Source organism: Panulirus ornatus, chromosome 17 (assembly GCF_036320965.1).
Source record: "Panulirus ornatus isolate Po-2019 chromosome 17, ASM3632096v1, whole genome shotgun sequence".
NCBI classification, from domain to species: domain Eukaryota; kingdom Metazoa; phylum Arthropoda; class Malacostraca; order Decapoda; family Palinuridae; genus Panulirus; species Panulirus ornatus.
The window spans coordinates 4,313,705-4,332,944 of record NC_092240.1 but is presented as its reverse complement, the minus strand read 5'-3'; the positions used below and the strand labels follow the sequence as shown (position 1 = coordinate 4,332,944).

General features: G+C 41.4%; 1 protein-coding gene across 1 annotated transcript in view; it reads right to left on the bottom strand.

Annotated features, from left to right (window-relative positions):
* Positions 1-18,324, bottom strand: part of l(2)k09022 (HEAT repeat containing 1 homolog l(2)k09022) — a 341,532-nt gene extending 323,208 nt beyond the window's left edge. Inside the window, exons 1-3 of the mRNA XM_071671810.1 lie at positions 18,189-18,324; positions 14,735-14,893; positions 3,255-3,471 (exon numbers count right to left, since the gene is read on the bottom strand). Of these exons, the coding sequence (XP_071527911.1) occupies positions 3,255-3,471; positions 14,735-14,876 (359 nt within the window). The 5' untranslated portion in view covers positions 14,877-14,893; positions 18,189-18,324. The remainder of the gene's footprint in view (positions 1-3,254; positions 3,472-14,734; positions 14,894-18,188) is intronic.
* Positions 18,325-19,240: the final 916 nt, after the last annotated feature.

The window sequence follows — 19,240 nt, the reverse complement described above, 5'->3', positions numbered from 1 at the left end:
CTAAATACATTCCATTCCTCCCCAACTCCCCTTACGTCATCTGCTCTCACCTTTTTCCATTCTGCACTCATTCTCCCTAACTCCAGATTTTTCTGCAGTCAGTGCTATGCACTAGCCCCGCCTTTTGGCAAAATGGTAGGAGTAATAGATAGAAGCAGTATGTTCAAACATTTCAAATTAGTATTAGGCAGAAATACTAGGTAGAAGTAGTAGTTAGGAACATATACCTTGGAGCATTAGGCTGTAGTAGTATGCTGGAACATTTGGTAGACAAATTTGGTAACAGTAACTGGTGGGAACATTAGGTAGGAGCCTCTGAAAACACTGCACTAGAGTTGCCCTCTGTCACTGGCCTGCTAAGGGTGAGGCAGAAAAAGATATGAAGCGGCAATGGAGTTCAACTGTTATGGACTCTGCCGAGGCCACCACCTTGACGGAGGTCCCAAAAGGAATGGGTGTCAGAGATATATATATATAGAAGTACTTTAATAGTCACCAGCTTCTGCAGTTTCTCACATGAATCAGCCACCAGCGCTGTATCATCAGCGAACAACAACTGACTCACTTCCCAAGCTCTCTGAGTGACTGAGTTTGGTAAAGTGTGTGAAAGAAGAAAGTTAAGAGTATATGTGAATAAGAGCAAGGTTAACTAGGTACAGTAGGGTTGAAGGTCAAGTCAATTGGGAGGTAAGTTTGAATGGAGCAAAACTGAAGGAAGTAAAGTGTTTTAGATATCTGGGAGTGGATCTGGCAGTGGATGGAACCATGGAAGCAGAAGTGAATCATAGGGTGGGGGAGGGGGCAAAAATTCTGGGAGCCTTGAAGAATATGTGGAAGTCGAGAACATTATCTCGGAAAGCAAAAATGGGTATGTTTGAAGGAATAGTGGTTCCAACAATGTTGTATGGTTGCGAGGCGTGGGCTATGGATAGAGTTGTGCGCAGGAGGGTGGATGTGCTGGAGGACAATACGTGGTGTGAGGTGGTTTGATCAAGTAAGTAATGTAAGGGTAAGAGAGATGTGCAGAAGAGGGTGTTTTGAAATGGTTTGGGCATATGGAGAGAATGAGAGAGGAAAGATTGACCAAGAGGATATATGTGTCAGAGGTGGAGGGAACGAGAAGTGGGAGACCAAATTGGAGGTGGAAAGATGGAGTGAAAAAGATTTTGAGTGATCAGGGCCTGAACATGCAGGAGGGTGAAAGGCGGGCAAGGAATAGAGTGAATTGGATCGATGTGGTAACCCAGGGTCGACGTGCTGTCAATGGATTGAATCAGGGCATGTGAAGAGTCTGGGGTAGGCCATGGAAAGTTCTCCGGGGCCTGGATGTGGAAAGGGAGCTGTGGTTTCGGGCATTATTGCATGACAGCTAGAGACTGAGTGTGAACGAATGGGGCCTTTGTTGTCTTTTCCTAGCACTACCTCGCACACATGAGGGGAGAGGGGGATGTTATTCCCATGTGTGGCAAGGTGGCAATGGGAATGAATAAAGGCAGACAGTGTGAATTGTGTGCATGGGTATATATGTATGTGTCTGTGTGTGTATATATACGTGTACATTGAGATGTATGGGTATGTATATCTGCTTGTGTGGATATACATGTGTATGGGGGTGGGTTGGGCCATTCCTTTCGTCTGTTTCCTTGCGCTACCTCGCAAGCGCGGGAGACAGCAACAAAGCAAAATAAATAAATAAATACTTTAATAGTACAAGAGTGGTGCACATATGAAATAAACTGATAGAGGATGAGAGAAATGTGGAGAGCAGATGGAAGCTGAAAAGGCTGTATGACAACAGAGAATGGGGGGGGGGTTGTCCCATGGGTGTAAAACTCCCACAGAAAATTATAAAACACATGCACACATAATTAAGATAGCTGAGTTAGAGGAAAAGCTGAATACCTTATATTTGCTCATCATGGAAGGGAGAAGGATGAGGGGTGACCTAATCATAACCTTTAAGTTTTTAAAGCAGGAAGATACTGTAGACAATGAATAATTCTTGGAAAGATATGGGCCTAAAACAACCAGAGGACATAACAGGAAATTAAGCAAGGTTTTTTGTTTAAAAAGATTGAAGGTAATACTTTCAAACCATAAAGGTGATGGATGAATGAATATATGAATGAAGACATGGTTAATGTAAACAACACACAAAAGTTTTGAAAGTTATACGACAATAGTGAATGTTCACGAGATGGGGTCCAACAACTACAAAACTTCCTCCACATACAGAACTAATAGGTAACTACACAAATAAGTAATACAGAATTCAGTGATTTCCTTCTTTTACTTTTCAGTGGTGAGGTGAACAAGGAGAAACAGGAAACCAAAAGTTGGAGCGAAAAAGATTTTGAGCAATCAGGGCTTGAACATACAGGAGAGTGAGAGGCATGCAAGGAATAAAGTGAGTTAAAATGATGTGGTATACCAGGGTTGACATGCTGTCAATGAACTGAACCAGAGCATGTGAAACGTCTGGGGTAAATCATGGAAAGGTTTGTGGGGCTTGGATGTGGATAGTGAGCTGTAGTCTCGGTGCATTACATGACTTTCATACTTTTTCACTGTTTTCTGCATTAGCAAGGCACCACGAGGGACTCACGATGAAAAGCCCTCATTCACTCACATCTATTATCTACCTGTAATGTGTACAATACACCAAAACTACAGCCCCTCATACACAATCAGGCCCCAAAGACCTTTCTGTAGTTTTCCCCAGATGCTTCATATGCTCCGGTTCAGTCCACTGACAACACATTACCTCCTAAACACCACATCACTCCAATTCAATCTATCCTTTAATTGGCCTTTACACTCCTACCTGTCGGTCTTGAGCACTCAAAATTTGTTTCACTCCATCCTTCCATCTCTAATTTTGCCACCTCTTTCTACTTGTCCCCTCCACATCTGATGTATAGATCCTCTTTGTCAACTTCGCCAGCTCATTCTCTCCTTACCTTCAGTGTGAATAACTTGCCAGAAGGATTGGACTCCCCCCTGAATGTGTTTGCAGATGATGCCAAGATCATGAGAGGTGTAAATGTGAGAATAGCATAAAATTACAATGCAATCAACACAAACTCCTGAGTTAACAAGGTTGATGAAATTTAACCCAAAAGACTGTTTGATCCTAACACTACCTTGCTTGGGCAGAAGACTTAAGTGAAAACATGAATGTGTATACAGTTCATGAAATTTGAATGTAGTAAAAGAATAAGTGTGGTAAATAATGCAAAAATCAGTGGCCTTACCTATAAATTAGCCATTCAAGTGCCTTTAGTGCAGATTGTTTTTCCAAGTATGGAGATAACAACAAAAGGAAATTTTCAATTTCTTGATCAAGTCTTGTGTTAGTAATCTTGTCTTCCACTACACGCTGATGATCCTTCGAAGTCTTCCCATATAAAGATTCTTTAAACTGAAGAAAAGTGCTATTTATCTCTGCCAGATCCTCAAAGCCCGATTTTCCTAAAAATGATGCATATAAAAGATCATATATAATAAAGTCCGTATTTCATAAAAAGCTTTTTTTTTACTCAAAGGATGACAATTAAAGAACTCTTCAGTAGAGGAAATAGCCAATCTACATGGTTTATAAATCCTTCCTCTGGTTTTGAAATAAAACATAATACATATAAACTAGCATCACATGTAAAATTCGATATCTAAGATTTAGGTTCAGGTAATCACAAAAGAACCTTCACACAATCTAATGAGTCACAGAATAGATACAGATCTTCAATATGTTAGCTATGAATCTATGAAAAGCATGTTTTGGAGCTAGAATTTCATTGTACTTTTCCCATGTTGTTCAACTATACAACTACTGATATGATATGGCAGGCATCAAGAAGCCAGGAACAACACACAAAATTTTTTGAAACTGACAACATGAAAAAGTAAGTACAGTAGCAATAAATGGGGAATGTAAGGTGATGTCCAATGAAGACTTAAAAAAATGAGATCAAGAAGATAACCTCTGTTTAGCTGACTGCAGGAAACCAGCCACCTTAATATGTATCCTGAGTGTTCCTAACAATACTTATCACTCACACATGCAATCTATGTGTCTTAAGTCTTTAATAAAGCCACCTAAACCAGCAAAAAATTATATTATCATTTATTTATCATACTTAATCACCATCTCCAGCGTTAGCAAGGTAGCGCAAGGAAACAAACGAAAGAATGGCCCAACCCACCCACATACACATGTATATACATAAACACCCACACATGCACATACACATACCTATACATTTCAACGTATACATATATATACATACATAGACAACAAAAGCCACTTTCGTTCACGCTCAGTCTCTAACTGTCATAAGTAATGAACCGAAACCATAGCTTCCTTTCCACATTCAGACACTACAAAACTTTCCACAGTTTACCTCAGATGCTTCACATGCCCTAATTCATTCCATTGACAGCACATCGACCCCAGTATACCACATCACTCTAATTCACTCTATTCCTTGCACACCTTTCACCCTCCTATATGTTCAGGCCCTGATGGCTCAGAATCTTTTTCACTCCATCCTTCCACATCCAGTTTGTCTCCCACTCCTCCTCGTTCCCTCCACCTCTGACACATATATCCTCTTTGTCAATCTTTCCTAACTCATTCTCTCAATGTGACCAAACCATTTCAATACACCCTCTTCTGCTCTCTCAACCACACTCTTTTTATTACACACATCTCTTACCCTGTATTGTTGACTGGTTGGTAAGGTTATTTAATGTATGTATGACTCATGGTGAGGTGCCTGAGGATTGGCGGAATGCGTGCATAGTGCCATTGTACAAAGGCAAAGGGGATAAGAGTGAGTGCTCAAATTACAGAGGTATAAGTTTGTTGAGTATTCCTGGTAAATTATATGGGAGGGTATTGATTGAGAGGGTGAAGGCATGTACAGAGCATCAGATTGGGGAAGAGCAGTGGTGGTTTCAGAAGTGGTAGAGGATGTGTAGATCAGGTGTTTGCTTTGAAGAATGTATGTGAGAAATACTTAGAAAAGCAAATGGATTTGTATGTAGCATTTATGGAACTGGAGAAGGCATATGATAGAGTTGATAGAGATGCTCTGTGGAAGGTATTAAGAATATATGGTGTGGGAGGAAAGTTGTTAGAAGCAGTGAAAAGTTTTTATCGAGGATGTAAGGCATGTGTACGTGTAGGAAGAGAGGAAAGTGATTGGTTCTCAGTGAATGTAGGTTTGCGGCAGGGGTGTGTGATGTCTCCATGGTTGTTTAATTTGTTTATGGATGGGGTTGTTAGGGAGGTAAATGCAAGAGTTTTGGAAAGAGGGGCAAGTATGAAGTCAGTTGGGGATGAGAGAGCTTGGGAAGTGAGTCAGTTGTTGTTCGCTGATGATACAGCGCTGGTGGCTGATTCATGTGAGAAACTGCAGAAGCTGGTGACTGAGTTTGGTAAAGTGTGTGAAAGAAGAAAGTTAAGAGTAAATGTGAATAAGAGCAAGGTTATTAGGTACAGTAGGGTTGAGGGTCAAGTCAATTGGGAGGTAAGTTTGAATGGAGAAAAACTGGAGGAAGTGAAGTGTTTTAGATATCTGGGAGTGGATCTGGCAGCGGATGGAACCATGAAGCGGAAGTGGATCATAGGGTGGGGGAGGGGGCGAAAATTCTGGGGGCCTTGAAGAATGTGTGGAAGTCGAGAACATTATCTCGGAAAGCAAAAATGGGTATGTTTGAAGGAATAGTGGTTCCAACAATGTTGTATGGTTGCGAGGCGTGGGCTATGGATAGAGTTGTGCGCAGGAGGATGGATGTGCTGGAAATGAGATGTTTGAGGACAATGTGTGGTGTGAGGTGGTTTGATCGAGTGAGTAACGTAAGGGTAAGAGAGATGTGTGGAAATAAAAAGAGCGTGGTTGAGAGAGCAGAAGAGGGTGTTTTGAAGTGGTTTGGGCACATGGAGAGAATGAGTGAGGAAAGATTGACCAAGAGGATATATGTGTCGGAGGTGGAGGGAACGAGGAGAAGAGGGAGACCAAATTGGAGGTGGAAAGATGGAGTGAAAAAGATTTTGTGTGATCGGGGCCTGAACATGCAGGAGGGTGAAAGGAGGGCAAGGAATAGAGTGAATTGGAGCGATGTGGTATACCGGGGTTGACGTGCTGTCAGTGGATTGAATCAAGGCATGTGAAGCGTCTGGGGTAAACCATGGAAAGCTGTGTAGGTATGTAAATTTGCGTGTGTGGACGTATGTATATACATGTGTATGGGGGGGGGTTAGGCCATTTCTTTCGTCTGTTTCCTTGCGCTACCTCGCAAACGCGGGAGACAGCGAAAAAGTATAATAAATATAAAATATCTCTTACCCTCTCATTACCTACTTGATCAAACAACCTCACACAACATATTGTCCTCAAACATCTCATTTCCAACACATCCACCCTCCTCCACACAACTCCATCTATAGCCCATGTCTCACAACCATATAACATTGTTGGAACCACTATTCCTTCAAAAATACCCATTACTGCTCTCCAGGATAACATTCTCACCTTCCACACATTCTTCAATGCTTCCAGAACCTTTGCCCCCTCCCCCACCATGTGACTCATTTCTGCTTCCATGGTTCCATTTGCTGCTAAATCCACTCCCAGATATCTAAAACACTTCACTTCCGCCAATTTTCCTACATTCAAACTTACCTCCCAATTACCTTGTCCCTCAACCCTACTGAACCTAATAACCTTGCTCTCATTCACATTTACTCTCAGCTTTCTTCTTTCATATACTTTACCAAACTCATTCACCAACTTCTGCAGCTTCTCACCTGAATCACCCACCAGTGCTGTATCATCGGCGAACAACAACTGACTCACTTCCCAAGCCCACACATCCACAACAGGCTGCATACTTGCCACTCTCTCCAAACTCTTGCATTCACTTCCCTAACAACCCAATCCATAAAAAATTAAACCATGGAGACATCATGCAACCCTGCCACAAACAGACATTCACTGGGAACCAATCACTTTCCTCTCTTTCTACTCGTACACATGCCTTACATCCTCAATAAAAACTTTTCACTGCTTCTAGCAACTTAACTCCCACACCATATACTCTTAATACCTTCCACAAAGCATCTCTATCAACTCTATCATATGCCTTCTCCAGATCCATAAATGCTACATACAAATACATCTGTTTTTCCAAGTATTTCTCACATACATTCTTCAAAGCAAACACCTGATCCACACATCCTCTACCACTTCTGAAACCACACTCTTCCCCAGTCTGATGCTCTGTACATGCCTTTACCCTCTCAATCAATATCCTCCCATATAATTTCCCAGGCATACCCAACAAACTTATACCTCTGTAATTTGAACACTCACCTTTATCCCCTTTGCCTTTGTACAATAGCACTTTGCATGCATTCCACCAATCTTCAGGCACTTCACCACGACCCATACATACATTGAATATCCTCACCAAACAGTAAACAACACAGTTACCCCCCTTTTTCTATAAATTCCTCTGCAATACCATCCAAACCTGCCGCCTTGCCAGCTTTCATCTTATGCAAAGCTTTCACTACCTCTTCTCTGTTTACCAAACCATTTTCCCTGAACCTCTCACTTCGCACACCACCTCGACCAAAACACCCTATATCTGCCACTCTATCATCAAACACATTCAACAAACCTTCAAAATATTCAATCCATCTCCTTCTCACTTTACCACTACTTGTTATTACCTCCCCATTAGCCCCTTTCACTGATGTTCCCATTTGTTCTCTTGTCTTACGCACTTTATTTACCTCCTTCCAAAATATCTTTTTTATTTATCTATTTCTTATTTATTATACTTTGTCACTGTCTCACACGTTAGCGAGGTAGTGCAAGAAAACAAACGAAAGAATGGCCCAATCCACCCACATACACATATATACATAGACGTCCACACACACACACATATACATACCTATACATTTCAACGTATACATATATATATACATTCACATAAGAGTAAATGTGAATAAGAGCAAGGTTATTAGGTACAGTAGGGTTGAGGGTCAAGTCAATTGGGAGGTAAGTTTGAATGGAGAAAAACTGGAGGAAGTAAAGTGTTTTAGATATCTGGGAGTGGATCTGGCAGCGGATGGAACCATGGAAGCGGAAGTGGATCATAGGGTGGGGGAGGGGGCGAAAATCCTGGGAGCCTTGAAGAAAGTGTGGAAGTTGAGAACATTATCTCGGAAAGCAAAAATGGGTATGTTTGAAGGAATAGTGGTTCCAACAATGTTGTATGGTTGCGAGGCGTGGGCTATGGATAGAGTTGTGCGCAGGAGGATGGATGTGCTGGAAATGAGATGTTTGAGGACAATGTGTGGTGTGAGGTGGTTTGATCGAGTAAGTAACGTAAGGGTAAGAGAGATGTGTGGAAATAAAAAGAGCATGGTTGAGAGAGCAGAAGAGGGTGTTTTGAAATGGTTTGGGCACATGGAGAGAATGAGTGAGGAAAGATTGACCAAGAGGATATATGTGTCGGAGGTGGAGGGAACGAGGAGAAGAGGGAGACCAAATTGGAGGTGGAAAGATGGAGTGAAAAAGATTTTGTGTGATCGGGGCCTGAACATGCAGGAGGGTGAAAGGAGGGCAAGGAATAGAGTGAATTGGATCGATGTGGTATACCGGGGTTGACGTGCTGTCAGTGGATTGAATCAGGGCATGTGAAGCGTCTGGGGTGAACCATGGAAAGCTGTGTAGGTATGTATATTTGCGTGTGGACGTATGTATATACATGTGTATGGGGGTGGGTTGGGCCATTTCTTTCGTCTGTTTCCTTGCGCTACCTCGCAAACGCAGGAGACAGCGGAAAAAAAAAAAACACCACAGACATATACATATATTCACATGTACATAATTCATACTTGCTCCCTTTATTCATTCCTGTCACCACCACGCCACACATGAAATGACAACCCCCCCCTCCCCCATGTGCGCGAGGTAGCGCTAAGAAAAGACAACAAAGGCCACATTCATTCACACTCAAGTCTCTAGCTGTCATGTGTAATGCACCGAAACCACAGCTCCCTTTCCACAACCAGGCCTCACAAAACTTTCCATGGTTTACGCCAGACGTTTCAAATGCTCTGGTTCAATCTAATGACAGCACGACGACCCCAGTATAACATATCATTCCAATTCACTCTATTCCTTGCACCCCTTTCACCCTCCTGCATGTTCAGGCCCCAATCACTCAAAATCTTTTTCATTCCATCCTTCCATCTCCAATTTGGTCTCCCACTTCTTGTCCCCACCACCTCAGACATATATATCTTCTCTGTCAATCTTTCGTCACTCATTCTCTCAATGTGACCAAACCATTTCAATACACCCTCTTCAGCTCTCTCAACCACACTCCTTTTATTACCACACATCTCTCTTACTCTTTCATTACTGACTCGATCAAACCACTTCACACCATATATTGTCCTCAAACATCTCATTTCCAACACATTCACCCTCCTCCACGCAACCCTCTCTATAGCCCATGCCTCGCAACCATGTAACATTGATGAAACCATATTCCTTCAAACATACCCATTTTTGCTTTTCGAGATAATGTTCTCACCTATGACACATTCTTCAACGTTCCCAGAACCTTCCCCTCCTCCCCCACCCTGTGGCTCACTTCCGCTTCCATGGTTCCATACGCTGCCAAATCCACTCCCAGATATCTAAAACACTTATCTTTTTATCTTTTATCTTTTTATATTTTCATCTTTTTATCAATTTCAGTTATTATACTTTGTCAGTCTCTCGCATCAGTGAGGTAGCACAAGGAAACAGACAAAAGAATGGCCCAACCCACCCACATACACATGTATGTATATACACGTCCACACACGCACATATACATACCTATACATCTCAACGTATACATATATATGCACACACAGATATACATATATACACATGTTCATAATTCATACTGTCTGCCCCTATTCATTCCTGTCGCCACCCTGCCACAGAAGAAATGACACCCCCCTACCCCCACATGTGCGCGAGGTAGCGCTAGGAAAAGACAACAAAGGCCACATTAGTTCACACTGTCTCTAGCTGTCATGTATAATGCACCAAACCCACAGCTCCCTTTCCACATGCAGGCCCCACAGAACTATCCATGGTTTACCCCAGACGCTTCACATGCCCTGGTTTAATCCACTGACAGCACATCGACCCCGGTATACCACATCATTCCAGTTCACTCTATTCCTTGCACGTCTTTCACCCTCCTGCATGTTCTGGCCCCGATCACCAAAATCTTTTTCACTCCATCTTTCCACCTCCAATTTGCTCTCATACTTCTCGTTCCCTCCACCTCTGACACATATATCCTCAGTCAATCTTTCCTCACTCATTCTCTCCATGTGACCAAACCATTTCAAAACACCCTCTTCTGCTCTCTCAACCACACTCTTTTTATTACCACACATCTCTCTTACCCTTTCATTACTTACTCAGTCTTTTTATTCTCCCTAAAATCTAATGATACCCTCTTACCCCAACTTTCACTTGCCCTCTTTTCACCTCTTACACCTTTCTCTTGACTTCCTGCCTCTTTCTTTTATATGCCTCTCTCTTCTCTTTCACTAACAATCTTACTTCTTCATCCCACCACTCCCTACCCTTTCTAATCTGCCCACCTCCCACCTTTATCATGCCACAAGCAACTTTTGCACAAGCCATCACTGCTTCCCTAAATACATCCCATTCCTCCCCCACTCCCCTTGTGCCATTTGCTCTCACCTTCTTCCAATTTGCACTCAATCTCTTGTGATATTTCCTCACACAAGTCTCCTTTCTAATCTCACTTACTCTCACCACTCTCTTCACCACAACATTCTCTCTTCTTTTCTGAAAACCTCTAATCTTCATTTTTGCCTCCACAAGATAATGATCAGACATCCCTCCAATTGCCCCTATCAGCACATTAACATCCAAGTCTCTCTTTCATATGCCTATCAATCAACACGTAATCCAATAACGCTCTCTGGCCACCTCTCCTACTTACATACCATACTTAAGTGTATCTCCCTTTTTAAACAAGGTATTCCAGTCCTTTTTCAGCACTCTTCACCATTTCCATTTACAACACTAGACACCCCCATGTACACTGATTATACCCTCAACTACCACATTACTCATCTTTGCATTCAAATCACCCATCACTATTACCCGGTCTCTTGCATCAAAGCTGCTAACACACTCACTCAGCTACTCCCAAAACACTTGCCTCTCATGGTCTTTCTTCTCAAGACCAGGTGCATAGGCACCAATAATCACCCATCACTCTCCATCCACTTTCACTTTTACCCATATCAATCTAGAGTTCACTTTCTTACACTCTATTACATACTCCCGCAACTCATGCTTCAGGAGTAGTGCTACTCCTTCCTTTGCTCTTGTCCTCTCATCAACCCCTGACTTTGCTCCCAAGACATTCCCAAACCACTCTTCCCCTTTACCCTTGAGCTTCGTTTCACTTAGTCAAAACATCCCGCTTCCTTTCTTCAAACATTCTACCTATCTCTCCTTTTTTCATCCCTGGGGATAGGGAAGAAAGAATACATTCCATGCATTCCCCGTATGTCATAGAAGGTGACAAAGGCAGACGGGAGCGGGGGCTAGAAACCCTCCCCTCCTTGTATTTTAACTTTCCATAGGGGGAAACAGAAGGAGGAGTCATGCAGGAGGTGCTCATACTCCTCAAAGGCTCAGATTGGGTTGTTTACATGTGTGCTGATGTAACCAAGATGACAAAAAAGCAAAGAATTATAAAAGCTAAAATAAGTTAACACCATGCTGGAATATATACTTATTCATGTGAATAGAATCCGCAAAATCCTATTAGCATTAACGAGTGATACTGCCTCAAAAGACCTATAGCTGTGAATAAATATCAACTACAGACAAAAGATATACCTGTCTCTGTCATCAATCATACAGAAATATCTAAGATGGCTAATCAGCCAGACTACTAGTTCCACACCAGGACCATGAACACCACATGAATATACATAACCAGCTTGTTAGTGCTAAAATGCAAAGTACTTGCTATATATGCCCTGATTTAATAGCACTTACAAACCCATCAAAGCCTCTTTAATTGCTGTTACTACACCTAGTTCTACAGCAGAATTCAGCTGTATCAATAAAAAAACAATTGTATCACAGCAGAGAAAATAATCCATTTCTTATTCAAAAATTTCTCTGATTTTTCATTCTTCCATACCTCAAAACCCTTCTAGTAACAACAGTCAGAGCAAAATTTCTATACTACCAGTTTATGTAATGTTAATCATCATTCATCATAATACTCCTGAAAAAAAATCACCTCAGCTTCTTTTAACAGACTTCAATATAATCTAGAATGAAGGAAAACCAACATAACTTCTGTGCACTAGACAATCTAAGCACAACTGGCTAAGAGCCAACAAGTGCCTAGTACTAAAATACCAAGAAGTTAGAGGTAGACTGCTTGTCTCAAAGTCAGCCTGATGCCTATGCAATGAGTTTTAGCAAACTTGACTCCTAAATGGGAAGTTTCAACTGGAGGCCATCAAAAGAAAAGTATATTTTTTTTTCTAGTAGCATGGCCTCTCTAATGATTTTGGCAAGTACGGAATAAGAAACCACAGCTGCGTGGCAGGAGAGACGTTTCATTACTCAGGTGTTTCTACAAAAAAAAATAAATAAATTCTGCATTCAGAAGAAAAAAAGGCTGAACTCTCTGACCATTCTGAAAACAGCAGAAGTTACATGATAGTAAATACTTAGAAAATACAGTACAATAATGAAGATGAAAGCCGGCAAGGCGGTGGGTTTGGATGGTATTGCTGTGGAATTTATTAAAAAAGGGGGTGACTGTGTTGTTGACTGGTTGGTGAGGATATTCAATGTATGTATGGTTAATAGTGAAGAGGTATAAGTTTGTTGAGTATTCCTGGGAAATTATATGGAGGGTATTGATTAAGAGGGTCAAGGCATGTACAGAGCACCAGATTGGGGATGAGTAGTGTGGTTTCAGAAGTGGTAGAGGGTGTGTGGATCAGGTGTTTACTTTGAAGAATGTATGTGAGAAATACTTAGAAAAGCAAATGGATTTGTATGTAGCATATATGGATCTGGAGAAGGCATATGATAGAGTTGATAAGAGATGCTCTGTGGAAGGGATTAAGAGTATATGGTGTGGGAGGTAAGTTACTAGAAGCAGTAAAAAGTTTTTATTGAGGATGTAAGGCATATGTACAAGTAGGAAGAGAGGAAAGCGAGTTGTTCCCAGTGAATGTCAGTCTGTGGCAGGGGTGTGTGATGTCTCCATGGTTGTATTATTCGTTTATGGATGGGGTTGTTAGGGAGGTGAATGCAAGAGTTTTGGAGAGAGGGGCAAGTATGCAGTCTGTTGTGGATGAGAGGGTGGAAGTGAGTCAGTTGTTGTTCGCTGATGATACAGCGCTGGTGGCTGATTCATGTGAGAAACTGCAGAAGTTGGTGACTGAGTTTGGTAAAGTAAGTGAAAGAAGAAAGCTGAGAGTAAATGTGAATAAGAGCAAGGTTATTAGGTACAGTAGGGTTGAGGGGCAAGTAAACTGGGAGGCAAGTTTGAATGGAGAAAAACTGGAGGAAGAAGTGTTCTTGATATCTGGGAGTGGATTTAGCAGCAAATGGAAACATGGGAGTGGAAGTGAGTCACAGGGTGGAGGAGGGGGGCAAAGGTTCTGGGAACGTTAAAGGATGTGTGGAAGGCGAGAACGTTATCTTGGAGAGCAAAAATGGGTATATTTGAAGGAATAGTGGTTCCAACAATGTTATATGGTTGTGAGGCATGGGTGATAGACAGGGTTGTGTGGAGGAGGCTGGATGTGTTGGAAATGAGATGTTTGAGGACAATATGTGGTGTGAGGTGGTTTGATCGAGTAAGTAATGAAAGGGTAAGAGAGATGTGAGGTTATGAAAAGAGTGTGGTTGAGAGAGCACAAGAGGGTGTATTGAAATGGTTTGGTCACATGGAGAGAATGAGTTAGGAAAGATTGACAAAGAGGATATATGTGTCAAAGGTGGAGGGAATGAGGAGAAGTGGGAGACCAAATTGCAGGTGGAAGGATAGAGTGATAAAGATTTTGAGTGAGTGAGGCTTGAACATACATGAGGGTGAAAGGTGTGCAAGGAATAGAGTGAATTGGAGCGATGTAGTGTACTGGGGTCGATGTGCTGTCAATGGATTGAACCAGGGCATGTGAAGCGTCTGGGGTAAACCATGGAAAGTTCTGTGGGGCCTGGATGTGGAAAGGGAGCTGTGGTTTCAGTGCATTACACTTAACAGCTAGAGACTGAGTGTGAACGAATGTGGCCTTTGTTGTCTTTCCCTAGCGCCACCTCACGTGCATGCGGGAACAGGGTGCCATTTTCATGAATGGCAGGGTGGCGACAGAAATAACTGAGGGCAGCAAGTATGGATATGTACATGTGTATATATGCGTTTGTCTATGTATGTATATGCATGTATAGGCATGTGTATGTGCGTGTGTGGGCGTGTAATTATATCAATGTGTATGTGGGTGGGTTGGGCCATTCTCTCCTCTGTTTCCTTGCGCTACTTCTCTAACGCGGGAGACAGCAACAAAGTATAATAAAAAATAAATAACAAAAACTACAAAATCAACAAGAACTTTAAAGCCACTTACCAATATCAAAATATACATCTATGCCATACTTTGCAGCCTCTGAGAAATCAAACAGAATGGAACTTCGACATCTTTTGTGATCTAAAAGCTGTGTCTGAGGTGTTTCTAGCTTCTTCAGCTGTGAGGCTAGTGAAGTTGTCATTGCTGCACAGGTGTCTCCTGGAGATGAGAAAATGTTAATACTACCAAAAATACTAATAATCTCAGACTAAAAATGCCTCTCCTTTCCCTGAAAATATGATAAATCATTTACAACCAGAGCATATTAAGTGGTTTGAGAAACCAAAGAGGGGTCTGTAGGGCCTGGTTGTGGATAAGAGGCTCTGGTTTCAGTGCATAATACATGTCAGATATAGAGAGAATGCGACAACAGCAGCAATTTCTTCACCTATTCATGTGGCTACCTCACTAATGCAAAACACACATATATACTTTACTGTATGCAGGAGGTCTTTGATCAATGCTTAGAGAATAAAGCTGGTGAGCATAATTTGGATCATCGTACCTTACTTTACAATATCAAATATGACAAGTAGCGAGGTTATCACTTTACATAACAATGGGTTAAAAAAAATCATAGAATCAACAAAGCTGTAAAAACTTAACCTAGTCTCCCCTTCTTAAAGGCTCCCAGAATTTTCGCCCCCTCCCCCACCCTATGATTCACTTATGCTTCCATGGTTCCATCCGCTGCCAGATCCACTCCCAGATATCTAAAACACTTTACTTCCTCCAGTTTTTCTCCATTCAAACTTACCTCCTAATTGACTTGACCCTCAACCCTACTGTACCTAATAACCTTGCTCTTATTCACATTTACTCTTAACTTTCTTCTTTCACAGTCACCAGCTTCTGCAGTTTCTCACATGAATCAGCCACCAGCGCTGTATCATCAACGAACAACAACTGACTCACTTTCCAAGCTCTCTCATCCACAACAGACTGCATACTTGCCCCTCTTTCCAAAACTTTTGCATTCACCTCCCTTACAACCCCATCCATAAACAAATTAAACAACCATGGAGACATCACACAACCCTACTGTACCTAATAACCTTGCTCTTACTCACATTTACTCTTAACTTTCTTCTTTCACACACTTTACCAAACTCAGTCACCAGCTTCTGCAGTTTCTCACATGAATCAGCCACCAGCGCTGTATCATCAGCGAACAACAACTGACTCACTTCCCAAGCTCTCTCATCCGTAACAGACTGCATACTTGCCCCCCTTTCCAAAACTCTTGCATTCACCTCCCTAACAACCCCATCCATAAATAAATTAAACAACCATGGAGACATCAAACACCCCTGCCGCAAACCTACATTCACTGAGAACCAATCACTTTCCTCTCTTCCTACACGTACACATGCCTTACATCCTCGATAAAAACTTTTCACTGCTTCTAACAACTTGCCTCCCACGCCATATATTCTTAATACCTTCCACAGAGCATCTCTATCAACTCTATCATATGCCTTCTCCAGATCCATAAATGCTACATACAATTCCATTTGCTTGTATATCTTCATGAATGTGACTAGTATATTTTAATATTGAACATTTAAATATATGTTTATGGATGGGGTTGTTAGGGAGGTAAATGCAAGAGTCCTGGAAAGAGGGGCAAGTATGAAGTCTGTTGGGGATGAGAGAGCTTGGGAAGTGAGTCAGTTGTTGTTCGCTGATGATACAGCGCTGGTGGCTGATTCATGTGAGAAACTGCAGAAGCTGGTGACTGAGTTTGGAAAAGTGTGTGGAAGAAGAAAGTTAAGAGTAAATGTGAATAAGAGCAAGGTTATTAGGTACAGTAGGGTTGAGGGTCAAGTCAATTGGGAGGTGAGTTTGAATGGAGAAAAACTGGAGGAAGTGAAGTGTTTTAGATATCTGGGAGTGGATCTATCAGCGGATGGAACCATGGAAGCGGAAGTGGATCATAGGGTGGGGGAGGGGGCGAAAATTTTGGGAGCCTTGAAAAATGTGTGGAAGTCGAGAACATTATCTCGGAAAGCAAAAATGGGTATGTTTGAAGGAATAGTGGTTCCAACAATGTTGTATGGTTGCGAGGCGTGGGCTATGGATAGAGTTGTGCGCAGGAGGATGGATGTGCTGGAAATGAGATGTTTGAGGACAATGTGTGGTGTGAGGTGGTTTGATCGAGTAAGTAACGTAAGGGTAAGAGAGATGTGTGGAAATAAAAAGAGCGTGGTTGAGAGAGCAGAAGAGGGTGTTTTGAAATGGTTTGGGCACATGGAGAGAATGAGTGAGGAAAGATTGACCAAGAGGATATATGTGTCGGAGGTGGAGGGAACGAGGAGAAGAGGGAGACCAAATTGGAGGTGGAAAGATGGAGTGAAAAAGATTTTGTGTGATCGGGGCCTGAACATGCAGGAGGGTGAAAGGAGGGCAAGGAATAGAGTGAATTGGAGCGATGTGGTATACAGGGTTTGACGTGCTGTCAGTGGATTGAATCAAGGCATGTGAAGCGTCTGGGGTAAACCATGGAAAGCTGTGTAGGTATGTATATTTGCGTGTGTGGACGTGTGTATGTACATGTGTATGGGGGGGGGGTTGGGCCATTTCTTTCGTCTGTTTCCTTGCGCTACCTCGCAAACGCGGGAGACAGCGACAAAGTATAAAAAAAAAAAAAAAAAAAAAAAAAAAAATATATGTTAACTGCTGGGAGGTCAGTGAACTTTTCACTGGCTCTGTAGATTTCATTTATATGAATCACTTACTTCTACACAAATCAACCAGTTTCCTAATATACTCCTATTTCCATACTCAATAATACAGATAACATAAATCTATCATCAGAAGGTATTACTATAATCACAACTATCAAAAGCACCTAAAACATGAGTGGCCATATACCAAATTCTGTTTCTATACACATTTTATTTCTAACAAAAGTTTAACTACCTGGTGTGACATTAATAGAGGCTGGGTTGGATTAGATTTGCCAACAAAAGCCACTGAATATTATAAGAAAAAGTAAAACTAGAGACCGAAGAGCCTAGCTCCTACTAGATTCATCTGTTCCAAATACTCGTCAAAATAACTATCACAAACATTCCTGTTCTTTTATGGATTAGGATTAAAATTTGATTAAATCTCATTTGGCAAAACATCTGCCATGGAAAAAGTTGAACTGGTGCAGTAAAGTGGTGAATGGAAAGTGAACGCCGACTCAATTCTGTTTAACCATCCAAATGGTAAAATAACCATTAATTCAAACTGAAAGATGGACTTACGTTTATTTTCTCACAATACAAAAATACTGAACATATCTATATTTTCATCGAGGATACATCTAAACTCGTACAGTTTTGTGTTACCCTCTCTAATCATATGCCACACTTTAAACATCAAGATGAGTGAGATTTATCTACTTCAGCATACATATTTATCGCGTCTTTAATCTTTTAGTAACAAAACATTCAGGGTATCTGACCTTAATGAACTTTGCTGTAACATGCTACTACACACACACAAGTTAAATGACAATTGACGCCGCACACGTGTTCTCATAGTCTGGGAAAACAGTGGGAAATCCGGACGGGTCACGGTAACCTAGATAGCTAAAGATAAATCAGATTCTAATATGAATTGCGAAATTGGACTATGTATCTAATCCCAGAATTTTGGGAAACAGAACTAAACGCTCGTTTACTGCATAGGTTACATTCAAATATGTTCAAACTTTACCAGTGAAATTTCACATCCACTTTACTGAAACAAATAAAGATATAATTCAACAAGTGGTAAAATTAAGCGGACGGACGCGCGATATCTGAGATAAAAGGCGGTCACTATATATATATATATATATATATATATATATATATATATATATATATATATATATATATCTTTTATCTACCTAAAAAACTGTCCTTATCTGAACGCACCTTGTCACATTCCCCAAAAGATGCACCAAGCAGTCATGCCTTAGGATACATGTAAACAATAAAGATATCACTGCCATCATCATGGGGTTGTATTCTACAATTATAGAGATCATATTAGCATCATAATGATGATATAGTCAATGCTGACTATACATTCATGTATGTGAATGTTAGTGCTACTGGTCGAACGAGTGATAGGGAAGTATGGTAGAAGTTTAGCCTTAAGGAGAGGCTAACATTCGAAACATCCCTACTTCCGCTCTGCCATGTTCACTGTCCTTTTGGTATTATAGGAGGTGAGGCATTTCCATTAAAGACATATTTCATGAAACCTTTTCCAGAAAGGGAGCTAAATGATCATAAAACCTTTTTTTTTTTTTTTTTTTTTTATACTTTGTCGCTGTCTCCCGCGTTTGCGAGGTAGCGCAAGGAAACAGACGAAAGAAATGGCCCAACCCCCCCCCATACACATGTACATACACACGTCCACACACGCAAATATACATACCTACACAGCTTTCCATGGTTTACCCCAGACGCTTCACATGCCTTGATTCAATCCACTGACAGCACGTCAACCCCTGTATACCACATC